Here is a 27,967-nt window from a genome sequence, read left to right as displayed (position 1 = left end):
TTCGTATATTTCCGCTAGGTTCTCTGCTGGCATGCGTCCCCCCCTTAATAATAAAATATAACCATAAAAATAATGTAATAATAACGAAAGCTATGTACCAAATATGTGACAAATTCACATTTTTTACAATTTTATTCTAAGTTTATCTCTGACTTAAAAAAATCTTTTTATGTTTTCAGATACATTCAGTTGAAATAAATTGTAAATTATCAAAAACAAATCTCAAATTGCAAGCTTCGTATTTTTCCGCTAGGTTCTCTGTTGGCATATATGATCAACTGTTTGATAAAAAAAAATATCATATTTTAAATTATATCATCATTTTTTATAGGCAACCAAGAAATTGTTTTATTGGGTATTGTGACGATAGTGTCTTTAATATTTGTTTAGATAGATTTACCAAAAAATATTAATTACTTTTACGTAAGTACATACACAACACACAAAACAGTATTTTTATTGGTATTGTGCGAAAAAATAAATGTGAAAAATAAAACACTCTCTGGTTATATTCATTAAACTTTTACTTTACACCACGATAAAAAGCTTAGCGTCGACCTCAGTAGATGGTTTTGCAATCTGTCAAATAATAAAATTTACAAACGTCAGTTTCTTATTGGAATCTAGCTGGAAATTATTTATTTTACGTGCGCGCGTGTTCTTATCGCATTTCTTGATATTGGCAGATCAATTAAAAACATTTCAACCGGTAAATGTGAATAAAAATAATACGTAAAACAAATAATCTCTCAAACAATAATTCAAAGAACCGTGATAAGGCCGTTAGTCTATTTTTTGCACAAACAACTTGCAAGCACCTTATGTAGGAAATATAATATAATATACATAGTAATATTAATTGAAGTTTACGGCAAGTATTTCAAAAATATTGTTTTGTGAATTTGGAAGTTATTGAATAGTAATGTGGGAAATCTTTACACTGAGTTACATTTGAATTGATATGTCAATCTGCATACTTTCAAAATACCTACTTCATGTCGATTACCCAGTCAGTTTTTTTTAATACGTGGATTTTACTTTTTCTTTGACAAGGTTACACCGTAAGGAATTCGTCCTTGCACCTTTCTTGTTCAATTAAATTATTAATGAACATTCTTTAGGTTCCCAGTAATTGTTCAACTAGAGACTTTTTAGACTAAAATATTAGTTACCTACCTAAGTTGGTACCTACTTACTTTAAAAAATACATAAGTAGGTAAGTACTACTTATTTTCATGAATAAACCAAAATTAGAACTATGTATTACAAAAATTACTTTCACTCTTAACTCGACATATTTTTTGCATTATTTTGTCATCTCTATGTTAGAATAGTTGTGCATTAATGCCATTATTATATTATAGAAGTGACGAATTGACACTGTTTCTAAAATGTATAAATCAAGGAAAACTTCGTTTGCCGATGGTTTAAAAATAAGCCGCACACATATTTTTGGAAACTGGAATGACACATTTCGTAACTTACTCTTTGATGCATATGGTGACCATATTTTAATTTGTTTTAATGAGCATATAAATATCTGACAAAAATGTGATGGAGATGGTTAACGAATTTGTGGAAAGCACAGTATACGAGCTTTTATTGTTAAAATAAAATGAGAATACATGCTTTAAATATAAAAAAGATTGAAGCTTTAACATCAGCTGTTTAGATGTTGTGTATAGCGGGGTTCTGTCGATATTAAAATTAGCTGGACACAATATTTCTCTTATTTGACATCATAATAGTCCATTGTTCATACTTAATAATAGGAAATTCATCCTGCAAGTCGTTTTAGGACAGATATTCTCTTTTGAACAAAATAATGGGTTTGAAACATAGACATAAACTTAACTAAATCCCAATAGTTATATCATAAATCATAAATGTATGCAATTTTCATAACAATACCGTTTTGTAACAATGCAATTACTGTGTGACGTGATCAATAAAAAGGTATACACGATTTGTAATTTTAAAATCAGCAACGTTTGCACACTTTATCGTTTCGGGTATGTTTAATTAAATTAATAATCGTTTATTTAAATATTAGCTTGTTTAAACAGTTTTTTTATATTCCGTAAGACAATCGGGGCCGTTTATTGGTTGTCTTATTGATATTGGACGGTATGCCATTGATTTACCACATAGGATAGGCATTTATAAAAAAATACAAAAACACACAGATATGTGTGTTTTTGAAATTGTGTATAGGTACTTCAAATCTTTGAAGCATACACAATTTCTGACAATTCGTAAAGCATTGGGAGCCATTTATTGGTATACGTATTAATATTAGACGGTATGCAGCCAATGAAGTATCGACTGATTAGTATGGAGTGGTTTTCCGCGTATGAGATCGTATATCGTTATGATACAGGTTTACTCAGACCGAAGGAGGACAACGTACGGTTTTTGGTTGTATGGGCTGTCTCCACAGCGCAGCCATGCTGACAATAAGTCAGCCCATCAGTATCGAACTATTTTATGACGGCAAAATGGAGGTAGGTACTTCAACACGACGTGTTCTTTGGACGATATTTGTACTTACTCATAGGCGTCTTCATCAGCACAGTCAAACTACTGATCTTATATAAGTACTTTAAATGGAAAATAATTAATTAAAAACAAAAATTACTTTTGAGAAGGAAAATCTAGGCAACAACTATTTAAATTTAGTACCTACAACATATTGTGGTCACCGCACTAATGCATTACAATTATTATGAAATTCATATGTAAACAGGTTTCCTATATTCAATTTTGGTTTTTAAATATCGGCATTTTAAATTTGAATGTTTAATTATTTCATCCATATTTTAAGCGTGTATCTATGATTGAAACATAGAAACATAGATAGCTAAGACATTCATTTGTTTTTAGTCTTGTACTGTACGCAGCACTGAACAAGGACTTGCTTAGTTATTATCGTTAAATAATAAAAAATATAATAATAATTACAGTTCATATAAAAATGTCTCCAATATTTTTATCGTTTCGCTAATACCTATTGTTTTATTGGTGATCGTGATGAAAAATGATCCATTCCATTTCATAATAGTTTTATGGGTGTTACCACTATAATTTTTTTTATGACGAAATTGATTTATGGTACCCCAGAAAAAACATTATTTCAAAAAAGCTGTCATCACATCAATAGAATTTGAAAATGTTTACTCAGCTATTTCATGTGCGCAGAAATGAAATTCAGTGAATATAATTTTATTTATTTTTTCAAGAATATAAATTGTATTTAGTGATAGATATGTATATGATACGATATACGCAATCACGAAGACCGTATCTAAAATAGTGCATCCTTAGTATTCATTGTAATAGACAGTATAATATTGTTCATTCTAGGACTGTGATGGATAGGCTTGTTGATAGTTCTCGGTCCTTGCTATTTCGCCCAATACATTAATAATGGTCAGTCATTCTAAATATACTTACCCATAATTATTTGTTGAACATGTTTGACAAAAATCTTTCATTGTGTTGATGTGGAAAATTGAAATATTATGATAACATTTTTATCTGCAATATTTACATCTCGCTATACCTATAGTGTGATAATAGTCATACTGCCTACTCCCTGTGTTTTATACGTTTTGTTTTTTAAATGTCAGTTTGCAAATGGTTCGCTTCGCGATAGGTCGTTCGCCTTTCACTTCGCATTTTTCGTAGTCATTATCAAACAGGTGTCAGTTTCGATTGTCATTTCATTTTATTCACCGTATATTGTGTGCGATTTCCAATCGATAACATTCCAAATTCAAAAACAATATTTTACTTTTACGTGAACGAGAGTGTATTTTTTAAATTACAATTTTGTGGCCATTAAACTAGATTGAGCATCAGATGGCAAGCAGGAATGAAGTTTATTTAGGTGGCATCGAAGGGTAAGTTTTGTTATATATTTCGATACCTCTTATTATTTTGAGATACCATTATCAATTGTAATAAATTAAACAAATATATTTTAGCATAATAACCTGAAACAAATTACTTACTTAATTTTCATTAATTAAGTTCCAATCATTAATGATTGATATTTATAATACAATCCCAATAATTATTGCACTAACATGATAACAGCTGATCAGTGAAAATGCACGTAGGAATTTTATCGTACATAGGCAGTTTTCCCTTTATCGCAAATACTAGGAAATGAATAATCCATGGAAATCATTGAAAATCGTTTTTTAAATTATTTGTCTCTTATGAAGTTTATTGATATTGATGTATGATTTATGTATGTGGAGGGACGTACACAATATCAAATTAAAATTCTTAATCTATCAGCAGTTATTTATTTCGGTCAAAAATGTCTTTCGTTAATCATAATATTATCTAATATTATTATAAATAACTCTCAATCATATTGTTTGGTCAATCCTTATACAGTATTTAGGTATTCGGGAAACTACATTACCGACATAACTGTACAGTGGAATTATGCAATTTATTGTATATAACTCATTATAATCAATCATACATAATTAATTGGGCTGTCTTAAATATTGTGAATTTATTCGTTGAATAAAAAATATTTTAATCACACGGAAAATTAATATTTCGATTACTGGGCCCCGTACTAATTCGTTGTTATACTGAGTCTCTCGAAGTCATGCAATAATTAATTTATTAATATTAATAAACAAGGGGACTTGTTTTATTTTTATAAACAAACCGTGAAAGGATAATATTTTAACGTTATGTTAAACTACACAAATTATATTATACAGTATACGCTGCCATTTAGTTTACACCAGCGATTATCAAACTACACGACAATTAAATAAGATATCCATGCAGTGTTGCCATCTTTTTCTATACTGATTATAGTATAAAGGCGTAAAAGTTATAGTATTTCTGAAAAATATATAGTACAGGAACATTTTTCGTCTTGAATCCTTTAAAATTATAGTATTTTGGTATATTTGGCGTAAAATTATAGTATTTTACATTTTTCGGGGAATTAAAATTATAGTATTGTACTATAATTGTACTATAGTACTATAGTACGGTTGGCATCACTGTAATCCATGACAAAATAATAATTACAAAACAAAACAAAACTTCATTTTACACAATTTTGCACAAATTACATCAAACATAAGCAGACAAAAAAAATTAGTTGTAGCGAAATTATGTTTAGGGATAACACTATAAACCAGGCATGTTCAACGCGACGATCGCAGGATGGAATTTAACCCGTCATAATTTATATTTTAAAATCTTAAAATTCTAAAGAATCCAGCGCTGAAAATGGACAATTTTACGAACCGGAAAGCTCGATAATTTTACGAAAATTTGAACATAGTTATCTAATTTTATAAAAAAAAATAGTGTTGGATTTTTTTGTTGTATTGCCTATCTAACTCAGACGGTCAAATTATTTTTTTCCATGAGACAGAGCGATAACTTTGGAGATTTTATGAACCGGAACGGCGCTCCAGTTCATTTCGAGCCCTGATAGAATCACAAAATACTTCTTTGTAACAATATGAGTACATATAATATGTTTGTATTAATATTTTTTTTAACACGTGTACGTTATGTTGATATATATTCTGATTTTCATAATATTTTGAAGGGGAAGCATTGACCATTACTAGTTTACATATACTGAGCTTCGAAAACAGATGTTTGCGACGAATACTGGGTGTGCGGTGGTATGACTTTAGGAGCAACGAGGAGATAAGAGAACGTACCAAGCAGCCTCTCATCACGCTGAAAGTGAAGAGGCGACGTTGGACCTGGCTCGGCCACGTGCTGCGGATGCCAGAAGAGAACTTTAACCTGGCTTGCCTGTTCTTCAAGCCGACCGGATTCCGGCGTCCTGGAAGGCCGCTAAATACAATCTACAGAGTGTATACGGCGGAGCTACGGGATGCTGGTTTGACCTGGAACGAAGCAAGAAGACTGGCGAGCGACAGGGATTCTTGGAGGCGCCGCGTGGTGTCCATATGCTCCAGTTAAGGGGCGGATATGGGCAAAGAAGAATAGAGAGAGAAAGAGAATGTTGTGTAAATATTCGTATTTCCCCTCACGTCGCGCAGTAGACTCTGTACAAAATAGGATAATAGTTTGACAACAAGTAGGTACAATGAGTGCACAAAACTTTTTCACGACGAATGGAAAATTGAGTAGGTATTTCTTTGTGATGGTAAAACACATCGGTGTTATTTAACTTCTCAGTCTCGTCATCCAAATACGTAGGTACAATACGTTTGTTCAAGTTTTAAAATGTCAATGAGAGTGTGGTACATCTGTGCCAGTTATACGTTTGAGTTTCGCACGCCACTCACGCCCCGCCGAACGCTGTCCACTCAGGCCGCACAGTAAAGGTTCCATAGAGAAGCTTTAAGTATGTCCAATTAGTGCTAGATAAAAGGTGTTACGTTTCTTTTAAGTTCTACTAAAAGTTTGGGAAACACTATTTTAGACTATTTAACCTTGTGCCATAACTACCTACCGAAATTTTTTTGCAATTTAAAAATAATTCTCTAATCAAATTTAAAGTCGAAGACACTACATACGTGACTATAATTATTATAAATGTGTATGTGTATTATAGAAAAGGTATTTGATATTGACATACCTACTTAGTATTATGATATCAAATAAACTTCAAGTTTATAACTTGTTCATGCATAATATGTAAATACTATGCATCATAGTTACCTTCACCTTTGCTGACTATTTTTAATCACTAGCAATGCCAACATTATAAAGGAATAAAGCTGTCAGCTAAACCAATAATAATTTCGCTAATGCCATAAGACTCAAGATATTTAGAAAAAAAACTACTCGAAACGCGGTGGATTAGCATCTTTATGGTTGAGATTATTTTGGCATCATAATACATAATTCTCGCTCATATTATTTATCATTGATTGGCCAATATTTTTAAACCCATCCAACTATTGATAACACCTTAATAATCTAGGTATTTAATATATTACAACATGATCATTATGTTCATATACGCATGTATATATTATATATAATAAAAGTATAATTAAATTTTATATACACAGGTGAACACGCAAAAAAATGGTGCGACAGGAGCGGGGTAAATAAAACCTAACAGGTGTTAGTGATTTCTACATTTACACTTACAGTTTCTCGTCACTTGTAATTTTTGCATTATTTACTGAATTTTCGGTTCCTAAACAGTACATGACCTGCCTACCCGCAAAAGACATCAATGGCCTGCATACTGTGCATAACTGTCGACGAGTGAAATCCGTATTTTTTTACGTTTGAATATTTGATAAATTTTCGAATGTCACTTAACCGTCTTAACCTAATGACACAACTACTAGTTATCCGAAAAATAATGTAGGTACCCACTTATCTAGTTCCACCACCAGGATAGTTGTTTTTTATTATTACCACGTTTTTATTAGCTCGTATTCTTGTTTGTCCAAGATTTGTATTGGACGATTGAAGATTTTTAACTAACTTCCACGACTAGCTAGATATTTGAAACTTTTAGAATCAGTTAATTCTGTTTTGTATGGAAAGTTATTTCGGAAAAAAATCCTAAAAAGTAAAACACTATTATTGGTTGCTAAGAGGGTCCTATCAACTAAATTATTAATATATACGTGCATTACTATGGAAATCAATATGAAATGTCAAAATGACATTTCAGTATTATATATTTATTCATTATTTCTATCAAGTACAAAAAAAGTATTTATTAATACATATAATTGTCAAGTTTATATGATTCAACTGAATATTTAAAAACGTGGTATATAAAAAGTTCTTTTTATCTTGTAATTATTGTTTTTGGTTTTTGATAATTGTCTTTATTTATATTTTAACGGGCACAAACCCACACTAATATGTTGGTACCTTCCTACAAATCTACATACAAATTGTATAGTATTGCATATTGATGGCTGCTTTTTATCATTATCACAATAATTATTACAGCTTAGTACTTCCGGCGATGTAGATAATTTAATATATCGTCATAAACATAATATAATACTACTTACTATAATAGTATACGGCAGTGGTATTCAAATTGTACGCCGCAGGTTGTTCGGGAAAAAAATCCAGAAAATCTTAATTCAATGCGCTGATCACATGATAAATTCGTATCGCTACTGCAACATTCGCCCTTTGTTTTAGATGGCAGTATTGTCTTATGGATGTATTTTGCATACAAAAACCCTCGTTTATCCTTCATTTCGAATCCGTATAAAATTTTGAAATTATTACTCCACGGAAAAAAACATCTATTATAAAAAAAACACGGTAAAAAAAGTCTTGCATATGATTCTGGAGAGATATTTTTCAATTGGCAGCTCGTAAAAGCTAAAAAAAGAAAATTGTCTCGAATCTGCAGCCCGATTTCCTAACTATCGTCTCGTGTGACACCAGACGACATGACGTAATTGTGACGTCAGCCAATACATGCCGCCCGCTCGAGCGTGTATTGGCTGACGTCACAATTACGTCATGTCGTCTGGTGCCACACGAGACGATAGTTAGGAAATCGGGCTGCTGATTCTATAGGGAAAATTTTCCATTAGTAACTCGGAACACATATTTTTCTAGCGCCATGAAGGAATCTTTATACTCTAAGAACGATTTACAAATCCGTGATCCGAGATTACGGTACGATGTGGTATACTTTTTTTATTTATATACTTACACCATTTTTCCACATGACAGACGTTTTTTTTATCAAGGCGGCGTATGTAAAGTGTGAAGGCTGCTACATCGAACCGTCATCTCGGATCACGGATATCGAACCGTATACAAGCAGCCTAGAGGGGTCTAGGATGATTTGGCGCCGGGACAACTGGACGCCACACAATTCGAAAATAAATAGGCGTTAGGTACTTATAAGTACTTAAAAAAATAGTTAATATTATTATTTATATTTAAATTATTATATTATGATTTAATGTTTCGTGAGAATTTAAACATGCACACGTAAATAATGATTTAATCGTGCATATGTTTAAGTTCAAACGAAAAAAGAGTTTTTATTTTTATATAAAACCTAGGCATGGTAATTCTCAATCCGCAATAAAAAAAACATTATGTTAAGAGTAAAATGAAATAAAACTACACGTAGTAGATAGAAACTGATTAAAATAAATTCATCGTCTACGTTCTGTTTACGTGTCTACGACAGTGCGGCGTCCAATTGTCCTGGCGTCCAGTTGTCCCATTCCCGCCCAGAGTCCAGTGAAATAAAAAGTTTTTAACCGCTGTTACACACTAGTATATCTCCACGTACATACTTATTTCCTATTTTAATTTAGGTACGAGCTGTTCACGAAATCGTTACCCACTAATTGTATTATATTTTGTATTGTCTTGACTTGATGGTGGTAAATTTGTATTCCAATTTAGCTCAAAAGATTTTCAACAATGCATAGTTGAAAAAATTAACCAGTAAACAGATAATTTCTTTAAATTGAAATAATGTATTATTTTATAATAATAATAATAATATCATGACGTATTGCAATATGTGTTATCGATGTTATCATTGTTATTAAATCCATATGTGATTAATCCTCACTTCAATACTACAACTAGCTAACGTCTTGATTTACAATGTATTTATCTGTATTGTTTTGACAATATAACTGTATCTCATACGTTACTTCCTTATTCGCATAATGCAATCAGCAAATAGTTCATTTATATCAATGGAAAATTCAATTCACAAAGACTTTCAAAATCGAAGATATTCAGTTGTAGCAATGAGGTGACCGTTTATGTAAAAATATTCCGCCAGGCTTGTTGGTTGTCCTTTTGAGATTATTATTTTATCATTAAAGAAATATTAATGAAATGTAATACGTACGTTCCTTTTATCAAAAACTCAAAATTTACCGACAAATAAAATATTGTATAACCAATGGGTCATTGATCCCAGCAATTAAAACGTAGATATCAACATTAAATGACAAGAGATTGCGTCTTTCAATTTCCATTCAAATGAACAATATTTTATTGGAACGGAACAAGACAAAACAAAATATAAATAAAAAATAAAAAATAAATAACATCCTCCATTATCAGGCAGTAATATTTACTGTTCAAGTAGAATTCAGCCTCTATGGCAATGGTAGTAAAGTTGGCAAATTCCACTGTGACAGTAAACGTGACTGATAGAATAAGGGCACCAAGTTGGTCCTGGATTAGTCATAGTCAGTGTGATAATTGATAATTTAAATGGCAGATCATGTTTACAGCATAACATACAAATATTATATACAATATAGTTAATACCATAATTATTAATTTATTGTGTTTGCAATTTCTGATTATTATTTGCTATAACAAATCGATTATCTCAAAAAATTATACTGTGTCGTAATGCTCTGGCATTTTGGTATGTGCGTTCGCGCCTAACCGTAACAGTAGACCATGTTTTAAACAGGTTTTACTCACATAACTTGCACTTTAAGCAATGTTAATGCCGGTTTCTATTAACTTCAATAATTAACAGCCAGACGCCCATTCTTTTATCTTTTATCAGAATCAATCAATTATCAAAGATATATTTCAGATAAAGTAATAATATAATCACGATGGTTAGTACAAACTGTTGTTAATTCCACAGTATGTACACATGTATTAATCGGTTAAATAAATAGATATTTATTATTTAGCAATTTGCAGTTTACTGGTGAGTGATGTGATCCTTCATATTATTATTTAGTTCAGGTATTTAATGTTGAAAATGTTACGCATACAAAAATATTATAAAATGTCTCTGCCCTCATCAAGTCAACAGAAAATAAATTGTATGCCGGGAGATAGATAGTACCTACCACTACGTAAACATCTCCGTTCAGTTAACAAACAAGACATGTCTACATACATTATTCTAACAAGCACTTTGTACTACGATATAACTTGGTTATAAAATAAACATTATTATTTAGTTTTGTCACTGAGAAGCATGCAGATAATCAAATTATTATCCATCATCCTCAAATAGTTTTATTTCTGGCGACTATAATAATTGTATGTGTTTCTAATAAACCTTTCAATATTTCCAAGAAAACCGATCCATATTATCAACTGCTCTGTTTTTAGTGAACTTATTAATGTGATACATACACTGTTAGGTATTTATATATTGTATAAGATGTACCTACTGGCCGTTTTCGATTCAAGCTGCTATCATAACCTTGTCATTCATAGTTGACCTGATTTTCCTCACCAGATTTACTCAACCTTTGAACCAGATATGATGTAGAAATTACTATTAGTGTAGTGTCTATCACTATAGGAAATTGGTAAACACCATAACTTAATGCATATTTTATTGGGTATCTTAAGTAAGTACGTATAAATAACGTAACCTACGTGATATTTTGTATTGAAGTGAAAAGATTTTTTTAAATAGAAATCATCAAAAAATATTATATGACGTCTCAAAATTATGAACCTACATATTTTATACATTATATAAATTGCTGAGTCCTCAGTTTGTTAATGCGGTTGATTAATGAGTAGGTATGCATAACTACAATCATAATATCCTAAGAGGTAAGTATTGTTCCCGGGGTGAAAATAAAACATAAGTATCACTAGCGTCGCTCTCCGAACACCATTAATAATTCATCATCTACTTTCAACCATCACCATTGATAGCGGCCATGGCCCCCACAAAGGGAGTCTCACAGGGCTCTAGCCTGGGGGCCCAGGGTCTGGAGGGGGGCCGTCGTGGCGAGTCGACCTAACAAATGAGATAAACACACATCACAAATTTTCTCTAAGGATAAAAAAGTCGCATGCGGTGCTATTTTATTTTAAGCATATTAATATGTTAAAATATCTGGTTGTGTGATGCAAATTTTGATTATTGTGTGTCGATATTCGAAAACTTCATAATTTAAATGGATTTATTCAAAAGTACAAAAAAACTCTAAAAAATACACTGAATACCCTTAATTTTACCTGGAACAACACCATTTGAAGCTTCTGTAGAGCCTCACACTGCCTTTAACCCTAGCGATAGGTAGGGGGGCCGCCAAAGATCCTGGCCTGGGGGCTCGTTTCAGGATGTGGGGGTCATGATAGCGGCCATTAACTGGTAGCGAGAGCTAACAATAATCATTTGCATAGTTGTACTCCAAGCAGATAAAGATGTAGGTACTCGCATACTTCAACTTTCGTAATTTATAAATCGTACCACTTTAGGGTGGGCGGGGCCAATATTTATATTATCTCATATCGTCGTTTCCATTGCAAAATTGAATATCTGCAAAATCTCAAGTTTTCAGGGGAGCATAAAACAGTTTACAAAATGTATGGCACTTGAATCAATTCAAAAAAGGTTTTTATAATTTAATCAATAATGCAATTTTTGTAAATTGTGTTATTTTGCATGTGTGTAAAGGTGATTTTTGCGGTTTTAATTATACAAAAATGTCAAAAACGCATATTTTGCAGATATACAATTTTGCAATGGAAACGACGATATACTTAATTCATAATTATTATCGTAACCTTTTCTCAGTCGTGTCAATATGTAGGTAACCTACGTAAATGCATGATACTAAAACTATTTTTTTACGCCTTAAAACGTTTTTATTACAGTTAGTTTACATAAATAATAACATTATAATATTGTGTTGTTAGTAAAATAGTGTATTACATGATAGAACTGCATCAGTAGGTAACGGATAATCTGCCTCACGGATTTCGTTTCCGTACCTACTGCAGTGTTGCCATCTTTTTCTATGCTGATTATAGTACAAAGGCGTAAAAATTATAATATTTCTGAAAAATATATAGGACAGGAACATTTTTCGTCTTGAATCCTTTAAAATTATAGTATTTTGGTATATTTGGCGTAAAATTATAGTATTTTACATTTTTCGCGGAACTAAAATTATAGTACGGTTGGCATCACTGACCTACTGTCGTTAATTTAGTGGAAATTTTTTGCATTGATTTTCACATTTATTCCCTGCAACCATAGCTTTCAACCCTATCAGAAATAATATGGCCTCATGTGTTTTCGAAGGCTCGTGTGATTTTGTAACTGGAATTATTCTTGCGATTACTTGTGACGTGGTTGGTATTCGCTCGACAGCTCTCAGAAGCAACAACATAATAAAATACGAAACCACCTTTTCGCGCCCTTTTCTTACTAATGGACAATACTTTTATATAAATACAAGCGTCGTAACAATGACCGACTACTATTTACATGCGTGTACAAAATATATAGGTAGGTACCTTTTTATTTTAAATCAATCAGTTGATAAAAATAATTTAGGTACCTACTTACATACTTATTTTTTATTTCAATTATCGGGTAGCCTAATGATTTGCGGTTGACATAACTCAATTTCATTTTTTTAAACCTGTAAATTGTCCTCGACAATTAGATAACGTCTGGGCTTCAGGGTTATCGTATGAAAATTATACATTATCTTATAATAATAACATTTGACCCCTGATAATATTGTGTAACAGTCATATCAAACAAAATTTCCACCTATTTCCAGACTTATAGCACGACAATACGATGAGTAAAGTCAACATCTGATTTAACTATTAGACGTCATTAATTTATATCCAAATGCTTCGCTTCACTCCTCTCGGAATTCTAGATCACGCTAGGCCCAATCAGTCCAATTATAAGGGGGAATTATTCTCACGCGGCATGTCTAAAAGACAATACAGTGCGGACGACACAAATGAATACTAACAGTCCTAATAATTATAACCGATAGGCCATGCACATTCGATAACCACTTGTGGATGCGAAAGGTCGCAATAATTCTTAGTTATGGCTCCAGACCACGTGTTCATCGCTAGATTCAATTTTCGGATTGTCTGAGTATAGGGTATGTACCTATAAATGGGTGTAGGTCCGCGGGGTAAATTCAGAAGCCAATAGCACTAGCACCTGCTAGATTTTGTTAACCCCACTGCCTTAAAAATCATTAATAAACCATTTTAAGTAGGTAATTTTTCGACCAACCTTAATACAACAACCTTATACATACCTCATGATGACGGAAATATATATATAAAGTAGATAATACACGGGCAAAGATGACATAATAGAAATGTAAACATTAAATTCAATACTATTGATATTGAATTCGACCTTCACAGCGATTGCATCCAACGAAGTAGGTAACTATTCTATAATAAAATCGCCGGACATTTCTAAGTGGAAGTCGATAAAAGTCTTGACAGCAAACCGTGCGATGCAGTCGTTTTTAATGGTATGAGGATCGCGTTATAATAACTATATATCTTTTAAATGTCAGATATTATATATAAAATTGTGTACCTGTTATGATAAACATTAATGAAATTCCCCCATTACCCCACACTTCTTCTTTTGCCGCAAGCGGATAAGCAATGACATAAGATAGAAGTATGCAAGGTTTATAGTTAGATCTATGTATGACCTTGGGGAATGCCTTATCAGAGGAAAATCAAAATTTAAAATCACAATACCGCTCCATAATACGTGTATTATAATGGCATAATAGAGGTGTGTCTAACAGGTCGATAGCGACTGAAATACGTAGGTTGGCATACAGATTCGCATAATTAAAAATACGTGTCATGAATCGACACGAATTGATTGTATTTTATTTTACGTATAGTTTAATTATCAATGTTGGAGATTTTTATTGAATAATGCGCCTGTTTATTGAAGAAAACATCGCCAGTGGCACAATGTCCATTTATGTTCAGAAAATAATATTGTGCATAATAATTAATAAGTATGACAACTTATAATGTTTGTTATATATACATCATATACTATAGTTCTGCCGTTGGTGTTAGTGATCTGATTCGACTGGTCCAGAATAGGGAGATGCTGTATCGCAATTTGGTTGCACACCTTCAGTCGCAAACAGCATCAAAGGAAGACGATAGTATTATAAACCACTAGTTGTCAATAAATTTTGAGATATTTAAATATTCGTTTCTTATGAAGTAGGTGTTACTGATTGCATATGACTATATTTTATAATGTCTTTATACATTAAAAGCCGTCTTCTCCATTTGCCACAATGGAGTCGAATGTTTGTCGTTCTCCTGCACCTGAACCACTCATATAACGATAAAATATTATATTAGAATATAAATTATATGATTTTTTCTATATGTAGCTTATTTTACTATATACTTAACTATTTTTATCATAAATTACACCACAAAAGATTTATAATCTGAGGACTCATTAAAAGTATTTATTTTCCAACTTTTTAGCCAACAACGGCGCCGGCGGGGCGGCAAAAATACTAGGTAGCAAAGTGAAATTTCGAAAAGAGCACCCCAAAATACATAAAAAATACAGTATCAAAACGCGCGCAAAACTAACAATGTACAAAAATGTATATACATATTATATATTCGTGGCATTGTGACCTGCATTATCAAATCCAATATCGTTGTATAAAAAACGAACAACACTATTTCGTATTTATTATTCAAATAAATTTCATTTTAGAATCATTATAGTATTGATATACTGTACAAATATTTTTTTTAGCCGATAGCTGTTTCGATATACACGCCATTATTATCAAGACTAGAAAGGGTACCCTAATATTTGATAATAGTGCGACAACTGACTAGCTGTCGACTAAATTAATAGTATACTATTTCAGAATTGATTACATTCAACCGATTTGTTTCACCGTTAGAAAAATTTCAGGAACTGGAAAACTACTGTCCAACACTAACTAGCCGAACGGCTTCAAAGCAAAGATTCTGTTCAAAGTGCAATGTCATTCGATTTGCCTTTAGGTCACTAGCCCATACCGCTACCCAAAAAGGAATGAAAACGAAACATGCCCATTCATTTTATTTTATTGTAGTGAGGTTTTATATTGAACGCTCTTCCTCTGTACCTTATTTCGTCGGCAGCAACCAAACCAGTTTGCGTCTGCTTTCTCGCGAAGAGTATTTTTTGTGTTTACTATGAGGCAATAAATTCATATTATTATTTTATATTTAAACACATTTTAGCTGATATCGCCCATTGAGAAATACTTACGTTGGTATTATTCAGTTAGAAAATGATTCACGAGATTTGTTGACGTTGATTGATAATAATTCATTAAAAACAATTCATCAGCTACAATAGTGAGTTAGGCATAATAATATTGACTTGCTAGTAGTTAATAGTTGTGAGCTGCACTTTCTGTGGCGTGGCCTTGGGGTGCGAAAAGCAACATAATTATAGTAAGTTATTTTGGTTCCTTTTTTGAATATGTATAATTTAATTTGCCCACACCAATTAGCAACCCGAATATACTCATTCTCAATCCGTTGAACTCTACTGAATTTAATTAATTGCACGTGCTGTACGACCCTGAATAATATTCGCTTAGATAGGGGTGGGGAAAATGGCTAATAAATAAGCAATCAATTCTCGTAGAAAGAACTTTCATAGACTTCCATAGTTTTGTAGTTATAGTCTGGAGTGAATATAGTGAACTTCTGTACATTATAGAATATTTTGAATAGATAATAAATTAGCGCTGAATTGTTTCTCAAATATATAGTTCAGCATATGTGTACTTCTCTACGCATCTCCTCGATTAGTCAGTATTACTGTTATTTTTTTTTACGAAAGACAATGAGTTAGTTCAATGAAAATGCTTATTTGAATTTAAAAAAAAAACTATTAAAAAACGCTTGAATTTGTGAGGTAGATTCCCGGCGAGAGGTGCGAAGGTTTGTATAATTTAGTTCAAGGAATTGATGTGGAAAATTTTATGCACACAACAACGGTATAAATAAAATCTAAGTATATCAACGTCGTAAATCTCAACCTTTGTTATCTTGACATCCATCATATTTATTATTATTAGTATTCAGTCAGTCTTTACATAATATATTCAGTAAATAGAATATCATATAAATGTAAACTTGCTAACTCTATTCTTGCACGGAAGATTGATTAGTTAGTAATGTCTACAAATAATGGTATCGCAATAAAATCACATTATCTTTTTGTTTAGTCGAATATGTTATCTTGGAAATACTGGCTGCAACGAATCCCTCTTGGCATATAGTGTAAGAAATCATAATAATAGATAATATACGTGTCATAATTGCTAACATTATATACCTATAGCTGACATTCCAGGTGGACGCCCCTCCGAAAATGTTACTTGTTGTGTGGGAGGGGAGTGTTGATGACTTGTCTTAATCTCCCTAAAAAAGACCACAACCGTTGTCAACCCTGCGTTATATTTTATAATCATAGCTGTAAATGAAACTTATAAACGGAACCCATATGCCTAAAAAAAAGTATATTATCATTTTTTTAGAGAACTGAACCAGGGTTTCGATTTTTAATCGGTACATAACCCAGAACCCTTTTCGATGTTTCCACCGGAACTGAACCATCGTGAAAATTGGGTGTTCTAACAGCTCTGGTCATAACATAACATTATTATTCGTGTCACTGGGTACACTTTCGAAACCACTGATCAATTGAAACCGTAATGTTTAATTGGTTATGCAGTGGGAAGTCAATTTCGTATCACATCTACTTTGATTAACAAACCAACATGCGGGCATTCCTAGTCTCTACTCCTCACTAGGGCAACCATGAACGATTTGCAATAGGTACTCTAAAATAGTAAAGACTATCAAACATTTGAATACCTATAAGAAAACTGATCTGCAATATGTGGGATCATTCAGATATGACGTGTAATTAAATAAGCATATTGGTTCAACAGTAATTTTCGAGAAATTACGCGTAAAATTAATTTTATATATTTGCGGCCACCATTTGCTGACCTAATCAGTGAAGCGTAATTTTTTATGTGCCTATTATCTACACAAAATGTTTCTTTTTCACGATGACACCAAAACTTAATGGTAGTATGTACAAAAATAATAATATAACTAATGATAAAAGTATAATGTTATTGTAATTCAACAAAATAAAATTATAATTATGTCCTATAATGTTTATAAAACTTTATGCGCAATATGGCTAATGATTTTTACTTCCTTCTGTTTACAGAAGAAGCATTTGAAATTGTATTACTGGATTTTTTTTAAATATAAATATTTTTCAACTATATCATAATCTATCTGTGACCCACAGTGTCTTAGTTGCTAGCTCCCATCTTCAAAACCGTGGGTGCGAGTTCAATCCCGCATCTGACAAAAATTGCCACGTGTATTTAATCCAGAGTATGCACCTTATGGGTTGGAGCGGTTGGGCGAATGGCTAACAATCATTCCCCATTTAAAAAAAAAAACAGCCTGTCTATATAGCGCCTATTCATTGGAGGTCCATATGCTCCAGTCAGGAACGATAATCCTTTTTATATTATATAATATATGCAAGTAATATTAACACAAACTGTAAAACAATTCATGTATCTGACATAAGACTACACACTTAAAATATAATAATATAAATTTTATATGCAAATATAATAATATGTTGGTGGGTATCTACATAATATACTATCGATCATGGTATTCTACGAATAGGTATACATATATTATTTTTAATTTCATTATATAGGTAACTTCTTGAAATAGGTTATCCCAAGTACGCAAAGCAATCACTTTCTTTCCCACAGGTATAATGTTTTTTTTATTATTTCGTGATTTTCTAATAAAATAACCTCAACTTTTCCAACAAACGTGTAATGATTGGTAAGCCTACCAGATCTCAAACGACAATTAATTTTACGAATCGCATTCCAGCACGAGCTTGTTGATGTTGAAATCACTAAAATCCTATCTAAACAATCGTAGTGATTTGAAAATAAAGTAGATCAATAAATGTATAATATATCAAGCTACGTATATAAAAAAAACAACTAAAAACAACTGATGGTAAAACATTAATAAATTAAATAGAAAAAATAAACGGTCCAAAATATAGATCTAGTTGAAAGAATTTTGAATTGACCGCCGATTCCACGATTTTCTCAGTTTTGTGAAAACGTCGTACAATATTATAACGTTGTACAATTTAAAACTTATCAATATTAGGTACAGTGCATACAATTATAATATTAATATATTAATATTAATACAACACAATGCTTACGGGCCATTTTAATTAATTTTGTAATTAACGTGTAAATTTGCATTTGAAAAGTAATTAGCAAAAACACAATTTTGTGCGGCCCGTAAGCATTGGGTTAAGACACAGTGTAGAGAAACATGGTACGTATAAGATAGTACAATGTTTTCTTCATTAGCATCACCTACTACTAGACAGCGGTATATTAATATGTTTGGTACAATAATATCATTATTTTGTATGAATAGTCGTACATACCTACTTTTTATGCGACATCAATTTAGACGTTTTGGCAACTTAATTATATTTTACTTGTACCTAGCATATTTTTACACATATGACGTGTATGTAGGTATAATAGAATATTATCGTCTTTGTATATTATTAGCTAAATTCGTTGTTTAATTTGGCATGTGCGCGTGTTTACGTAAACATCAATCTAAACACAGAATTTAATATTATCAAATGTAATATTTATGTACCTAATAATTGTTATAATAAATTATAAATATAGATAATATAACGACATAAAATTGTGTCGTAGACAGTCTCGCAAAACATGTACGAAAAATGTTGTTCATTTCCCGCTTTCCTTGAGATGCGAAGTTCAAACTGTCCACGCATGTCGTATACGAAGGCCGATAGCGAAAGGCACGTGTCATAAATGACATAAATCTACGACTATCACTGTGTTAATCTTGTCTGCAGACAGAGGGATGTCACTCACGGACTCACGTGAAACTTCACTATTCTGTCAATACAATTAATACCGATACCAGAATCGATATGTACTCTTATGTATCCTAAATAAATTAAATAATATATGAGTACCTATTTTTTTCTTTGAATTTTTTTTTATTTGAATTCGGCCAGTGCCAATGAAACCGTCTTGCAAAAACCCTGGAAAATTCTTTGTAGCGCTACGGCGGTGGTGATTCTGATGAATATTTTGTCGTATCCATTGGGAACTGAGAACTGCGATTTATAGCCGAGTTTTTCCCGTGGTAAAAGAAATGTCGCATAGGACTGATATTCGATACGTACTTATATAATATAATGGCGAATACTTATTTGAGTATTTGAAATTATGCTTATATTATGCAACTCTATTTATAGTAGGAATGATTATATAATTCAATGTTTTGCCGCGATAGCTATTTCGGGCCTCACGACATCAATAAATAAAATTACAGTATCAATTAACTATAAACGTAGACGACTTTTTGTAGTGGTTTTAAAACTTTGTCGTTTTATGGTGGCTTTATCGTGCTCTCCACGCCCCCTAAAAATTATCAATTAATTAGTAAGATGGCTATTAATCACCACGCAGTCCCGCAAATCATGGAATCAAACTACACACCGCTTTAAAAGGAAAAGACTGTATTTTTGTTGAAAATATACATACTATCGTACGAACAAAGCAACCGCTGCAGCATATGAATTTATATAAATTTATTGTGATCAATGATCATACTTGTTATTATGAAATCTTCAAGTACACTCCGGTGTCCCATGGTGCCGAGGCGCACAACTTTGAAAAGCTCTGACGCAAACTGAAATAGTCATCGAATCCAAAGGTAAAAAACTATACATTGGACATAGTATAATGTAAGCATCCAGTGATTCAATTTTTTTTTCGAACAACGGTTTTGCTATTTTCGTGTTAGAACGTTTACCTTATGGATAGACGAATAGGTTCCACAAATGTCTGCAATTTCTACTTACATGGCCACAAATATAATATGTAATAATTAGGTATATATATATATATTATTATGTATATTTTGAACGTGTTCATCTGAAATAGGAATTCAGAAAATTGTCACAATTATAAGAACAATCTATAGAAATATGCACGCACTCCTTTAATTCTACGAATTAACGCATATTGTATGTACCTATAATCCACTAGCCCAAGTTTGATATATGTATGTTTATTTACCCCAGGGGAGCGACACATTCACGTCTCTGCATATGTTCCGGCGATGGCAAAGAGCTCGCGAATGTGCCAGGTCCTGGCACCAACCACTGGATGCTGGGAGTCGACGAGTGTGCCAAAAGAATAGCCGCTATGGTGGCCGAAGGAAAGAAAATAGCCGGAATACCTGAAGACACACCACTCGATGGTTTGGTAAGGAAATATTGTATTACGAATCATTCCAGTCCTATCTACAACCTTTCATTTTATTTATTTCAAAAACGCCCCATATTACTCGTGTTAGTCATGCCGAGTGAATTCAATTCCTCAAATCTGATAAAATCAGCGTGAGTTGTCAAATCTTGAAATAAAAAAGCGGATACTTTTCCGTATTTTGTACCCTGTTTTATCTCATCAGTGGACTTGATCTCGTGACGTATTGTACCGGCCCACTTTTTTCGGAAACAATCATTTATCGCGATTTGTCATTATTTTTTATCAGTAATGGATAATAATTTAATATCCAAAATAATCTTCAAAAATTCTGCATTTGTCATAGTGTAGGTATAACTAATCGATTCATAATAAGTCGTTATCATCAAGATTAACCACATACCTGTAGGTGTAGACTCCAACAATAAATGTATTAATCTATCGTCAGTCATATATTATTATCATCTTATGTAGGTTTATTTTATTATTTTACAAAATAAGGGACAATAAAACGAACTCATAATGCGATATGCCGTAATATAAATTCTGGAAAATGTCTCGAGAAACAATAATGTGTTTATTACTTAGATACTTACCTAAAGGCTAAGACAATTAGATAGATATGTAATAGATTAATCAGATGATTCCGTAGCCATAGCGTACTTATAAGTTATAGGCTTATCTGATAACTCGTAGCATAACCACTTAATATAAAACAACTATAAATTATAAACTAGCATAGACAGTGGTGGTTGTAAGTCCGGGGCCCTGATAATATGTTTGCACACTATTTTGCAAAAAGAAATCCATGCGATAAACCGTCATTCACTGCTACAAATATTGCAATAGTTATGATATCAAGATTTTTTTACACTCAGATTGTCAAAATACAAATTTAATAAATAAATCTTTTTAAGATTTTAATACTTTCTGCCACGGATTCTAGGCCAATTTGGTACATACCTTTAACGAGGGCTAGATTTGCCGTAGGTCTAAAACTGCTATAGCCCACAGGGTCCCCAAAGTAGCAGGGAGGCCGAGGGATTCGAAAACGTTCGAATCGCACTGAGAAGATTTCTCAGTATAGGTACCTGCAATGAATTGCCAAAGCTAATGGCGATTTTCCATATTATTGTTAATTAAAAATTATTTACGCAATATTATAGAGAAAAATACATTCGTTCACTCGTTATTTTATATCTGAATTATTATTAATAATAATAATAATAAATTTAAGTGATATTGCATATAAAAGGAAACAAGAAACGGTAATACGGTTTTATTTGTTTTAATTTTGATGATCTCTAATTATTTATAGTGAGCCTATATTATGTTGCACTTAACTAATATATTATAAAATCAATAATATTATTTCGTCGTTTTTAATCGAGTAGGATGTAGAAAATCTAGTAAAACGTCCATTTATCACGTCATTAGCTTTATCAATATTAATAATAAAATTCTTTGTTGGTACCTACCTATCATAAAAGCGTTATCTGTGGGCATGTCTTATTTTTATGACAGGTAATATGTGCATACTACATACCACCTGCATTTATCTTAATAATATGCATACATATATAAAAATTGTCATATTTCAAATACGGCTTACTATGCAGTTGCCAATTATCCCGATTTTGCCAGGATTGTTAGTGGAATTGTAGAGGCTACCGACCAGTGGCGAAGACTCCATACTAGGCGATTATTTAAAGCCTACCTTCCTAAGAAAATATTTTTAAATTTTATATTGACATATTAAATAAATAATATAATCACATATATTCAATATGTCCAACGACATCTATCGTATAATTGTCATAATAATTTTAAGATCTTTTCCCCTATTTCAATAAGCACCATTTATTTATGGCATTTCTCGAAAGTTTAAAAAAATAAGCGACATCTCGTTTCGCTTCACATATTCTATGGTTTATGTTCCCGTGAATCGAACTTTTTTTTTATGGAGTTTGTTTCTCATAATTTCAAGACGTCTGGGGCGGCCCATAGAAATCGGTAAGCTATTTAAGGAGCGCTTACGCTTACATATTACGTAAGTGCACATTTATAATAATTTAAAAAATAATAATTTCCATGGGATTCAATCACATATAAATATTGATTATTGTTAAAATTATAAAATAATTTATCTCCTGATTTTTATTTATCAGTTAGAGTTAGTTCATCCATAGACTAAGAGACAATATAGGTACCTAAGTCTGTATTTTTAAATATAGAAGTATTTTAAAATGTCTAGTTTTACGGGTTAAATTAAAAATTGTTTTGGAACAAATACACAACAACGGATTTTTTCAAAGATGACAATATATTTTGAGCGTATCTTGCGTTTATAAATGTTAGGAAAATACATAATTCAAATTAATTGCTTAATTTTATACCATCAGTGAGCTTTTGAAATTTCATCAATTTTTGTGTACCTATTCATCAGTAGTAATGTCGGATTATCTTCTTATTTCCCTTTAAATATATCTAACAAGTGTGCTTTCTCCACAGCCTACCCCTTTCCAAAAGTCACCCTTCGGCACTGCTACCGACCTATATAACAAAAATATTGTGCCTACCTGCATACATATCCAGCGCTCGAAAAGGAAAAGTTTACGAACTGGAGCACTCGACAGTTTTCATAGATTTTTCCATAAGAAAGATATCTCCATAATTATCAAATTTTATGGGTATTTCATAAAAATAAGTGTTAGATTTTCTATTTTTGGTCTATCTGGTTCAAATGGTCAAATTATTTTTTCCACGAAACGGAGCGATAATTTTACCGATTTCACGAACAGGAACGGCGCTCCGGTGCGCTCCTGTCCATTTCGAGCCCTGATATCACATTAGATTTTTAAATATACTGGTCGTAACGATACATAACACGTGTCAAAAGTATGTAAAAAAAACTCTCAAATCTAATTGTAGAGAGGAAATTGGTCAGTGTCGAGTTTATGAAAAAGAATGCTGGCGAAACAGAATTCCTTGGGATTTTTTTCATTAGGAAGAAGAGCTCTCGGGTATGAATCTGGACGGAAGAAATGGGGGGAAAATGGAAGGAAAGGGTTGATGGATCTGGATGGATTTATTTTTTTAGAAAAGATGAAAAATCTCTCGAGACCTCTACAAAGAGCTCGAAACGTGAGTGAAAGAAGGAGAAAAATACACGGTGACAACCTAAAAATCTATTACGATAACAAATATCCGTGAATGTTTCAAACATTATAAAAACCGTCTGGACGAAGAAAATGAGATACAACTAAAAAAAATAGTATGTGTTCCACACGGGCATACGATACATTCAATTTGATATAGGAATTTACTGATAGTGTGTGTTGATAGTGATAGTGTGTTTTGATTAATCCAATACGTCCCTTTCTAAAAATAATTAAAAGGCAGATATTTTATTTCAAAGATAAACTTAAAAATCTAAGAACTGTTATACATTGTGCGTTTTATGCGGAATCCACGTCTAACATCTAACCGTCCAACGTATTTGGTTTTATGGTTATTTATACCATTAATATACACTTCAATAAATTTGCTAAACAGATATTTTTAATATTATCATAGTCTGGTGTAGGTAGGTATTATGTAATTTCAAAAATATTGATTTTCCAGAAAACAAAGATGGGTATAACTTGGAAATCTTCGAACTTTGGTATTGTGAATGAATATAGTACCTATGTACAAAGGCGGTGATTGCAAAACAACCTAATAAATTATTATCTAGATTATAATTGAAATGATATCAAAAAAACTTAATCCATGCATTAGAAAAATCATTTACACTAGTTTTCAAACAATGAATATTTGAAGTTAATTTACATGCATGATAAGAACATCTTTACAAATCTTTTGTTATTGTTATTAGCAACCAGTACTTAATAAGTGGTGAATGGTATATTTACATAAAAAAATATTCTCTATGAATTAAACTGCTCAAGTGAATTAAACTGCAAAGTCAAGTCAGCATTAGATTAAGTAGGTAATTATTTTATTATTATTAACATATTTCTTAACTTCTCAGTATTTTCCACTCCACTGATAAGAGTGAAAAAATGCCTCAAAGCATCTTCCTCTCCGACAACCTTGGAAATAAAAGCACTTCACATATACCTAAACGGTATTGAAAATAACATTGTAGTAAATAATGTGTGCAATTTATTTGAATTTCCAGGGTCTATCTTTATCAGGCTGTGAACAGGAGGCGAGCAATGATCGACTGAGAGAAGCAGTGCGAGCCGCATCGCCTAATGGAGCAAAAGAAATCCTCGTCTGTTCAGACACCGCCGGAAGTGTCGCCACAGCTGCACCCAGAGGAGGCATCGTCATCATCAGTGGTAAGCATCCTTATATATTTATTAATTATAATACTTTCCTCCAGTGGCGCACCCAGGGGGGGGGGGCAAGGGGCCTTGCCCCCCCCCAAAAACATTGAAATTGAAAGCCAATAGATTAGACAAATAAAAACACGGCAAAAAAATTCTCCAGCACCCTCTAGAAAAATTTCTTAGATTTTAATTTCTAACACAAAAATTTCGAAACACTAATGTCAGGTTTTTTTAGAAACCCAATCCCTAATGGAACTGTCAAAAAATTCTCGGTGTCCACCCGAATTCCGGAGTGGTGTAGGTCATGGCTGGGGAGGGCTGACAGGGCTCTAGCCTGGGGGCCCGGGCTGTGGGGGGCCCGGTGTGTCGGGTTGACCAGATAAGTGAGATAAACACACATCATAAATTAGCTTTAATAGTAAAAAAGTCGCCTGCGGCGCTAGAAGTAAAATCGCCAATAATTCACAGTATAAGTACCCTTAATTTGAACTAAAACACAATTTGAAAAACGTTAATGTAGTATTTCACACTGCCTTTAATCTTAGCGGTAGGTAGGGGGCCCGCCAAATATCCTAGCCTGAGGGCCCGTTTCAGGATGTGGGGACCATGGTGTAGGTACACCGAGTGCCATAGACAAAAGGGCGATAAACGAGAAATTAGGCTGTGAAGAAGAAAAAGAGCCTATGGGACTAATTTTCATTCTCCTCCTTGGGCCCCCCCCAATATTAAAACCTGGGTGCGCCACTGCTTTCCTCGAGTCTTCATATGATACATAGTGTGCTGCAGTCGAACGATTTTCTTAACATGTTAACAAAAAAATATTTCTAAAATATCTGCTTTTAAATATTATTTGAATTGATATGTCTTAAATTTATAATTTGTAATGTTTACTTTATGTAAAAATAAATAAATTTGAATAATATTTATAATTATAACAGTCAGAAGCATGACCCCCCACTGACCGGGGACTGACAGGCTTCTAACCAAAGGGTCCGGGCATATGGGGGGTCCGGCGCACCGTGTCGACCAGCTAAGTGAAATAAACACGCATAACAAATTTGCTCTAACAGTAAAAAAAGTCGCCTGAAGCGCTATTTCACTTCAAACATTTAACCACTAACATTTAAAAATATGTGCTTTCGCGATGCAATTTAACGTGATATAATAAATTAATATACTTAATTACGATAAATATGATAATTCACATGCAGAATTTGGAAAGCGCTACTATAGAGCATCGCATTGCCCTTAACCTTAGCGATAGGTAAGGGGGGCGCCAAAATATTTAGGCCTGGGGGCCCACTTCAGAATGTTGGGTCCATGGTCAGAACATTAGTAACTGATGTTTTTTTTATTCGGTATAAATAATGTAATTGATACCTTTACTCCGATATTTTGCTTTCTTTAATACATTTTATAGGCAACCCCTCTGTGATTATAAGAACAAAAAATCAATATAAAGAAATTTCTCATAAGTAGGTATTACTGCATTTGTGATTAATTCATTGCCTGCCTACTGAATTGATTCATTAATCATTATTATACCAATGATATCATTGAAAAGGACTTCACTATACAAGTTTAAGGTTAAAAATGGGATCAAACAAATTCTGATAACTTGATAAGATACCTTATGCTAAAAGAATTAAGATAAGAAATTGTGTAGCCTATATCATATTATTGTGTTATCAGTATAGTGAGTAATGCATCTAATGTCTAATACAATGGCTAGATCAAAAACAATACTTTATTACCCTTTATCACATGTAATTGAAAAAGGTATAGGTGGGGGGAGGCGGGGCTAGTTGTTACAAAAAAAGAAAAAGTTAAATATCTGAAATCTGTTTATCTTAAGGGGGAAGGTGTTCCATGTCAGCTATTTTCTGGTATTTTCAGAGGTTAAGCCTGAATAGTACGTAAGATTTGTAGAAAAACTATTTATATCATTATGAAGCTTATTCATCGTCAAATATTTATGTAAAACATTTGATAACTACATAAAGTATTTTTATGACGTAAAATAATATTCTTTGAAACCGTGAAACGTGATAATTGAGAACGAAGCCATATTTTTGTGACATTAATAGGCTGTGATGATGACAAATTTTTCCCTTAATTATTATCTCAAACGATTTATTATAGATAGTTGTAATGTTATAAAACATAATGTAGTAAAATATATTCAGTATAATTATAATATTTGCAGTTTCTATTGGTTCTAAATCTAATGGAAGCGAGTGGACATTTTGTTATTTAAATATGCTACAATTATAGACATACGAAATAATATAAAGCTACGTATCAGAAGGTTTATCATTAATCATTGAATAAATGATGAAATATCTTGTTAGTTATAAATTTGTAATACTAAATAGAGACCTTTTTAAAACAACTGTTTCCACGAAATATTCGACCATCTTGATATCCGCCAGACCCACCTGCGAATTG

General features: G+C 32.4%; 1 protein-coding gene across 8 annotated transcripts in view; it reads left to right on the top strand.

Moving 5' to 3' along the window:
- The first annotated feature begins 585 nt into the window (after positions 1 to 585).
- The window catches only part of Nagk (N-acetylglucosamine kinase), a 43,121-nt gene continuing 15,739 nt past the window's right edge, over positions 586 to 27,967 (top strand). Inside the window, exons 1-4 of one of the 8 annotated variants that reach the window (XM_085953651.1) lie at positions 586 to 709; positions 3,850 to 3,902; positions 20,999 to 21,182; positions 25,366 to 25,528. In XM_085953651.1, the coding sequence (XP_085809777.1) occupies positions 3,862 to 3,902; positions 20,999 to 21,182; positions 25,366 to 25,528 (388 nt within the window). In that variant the 5' untranslated portion in view covers positions 586 to 709; positions 3,850 to 3,861. Of the gene's footprint in view, positions 872 to 3,627; positions 3,903 to 20,998; positions 21,183 to 25,365; positions 25,529 to 27,967 lie in introns of those variants that run through there. The other 7 variants (XM_085953652.1, XM_085953653.1, XM_085953649.1 and 4 more) reach the window with 7 other exon arrangements.

This window comes from Rhyacophila brunnea, unplaced genomic scaffold (assembly GCF_057557595.1).
Source record: "Rhyacophila brunnea isolate RB1 unplaced genomic scaffold, BYU_Rbru_1.0 scaffold_4, whole genome shotgun sequence".
Taxonomy (NCBI): domain Eukaryota; kingdom Metazoa; phylum Arthropoda; class Insecta; order Trichoptera; family Rhyacophilidae; genus Rhyacophila; species Rhyacophila brunnea.
Note: the sequence above shows the minus strand (reverse complement) of the source record. Positions and strands in the feature narration are given on the sequence as shown.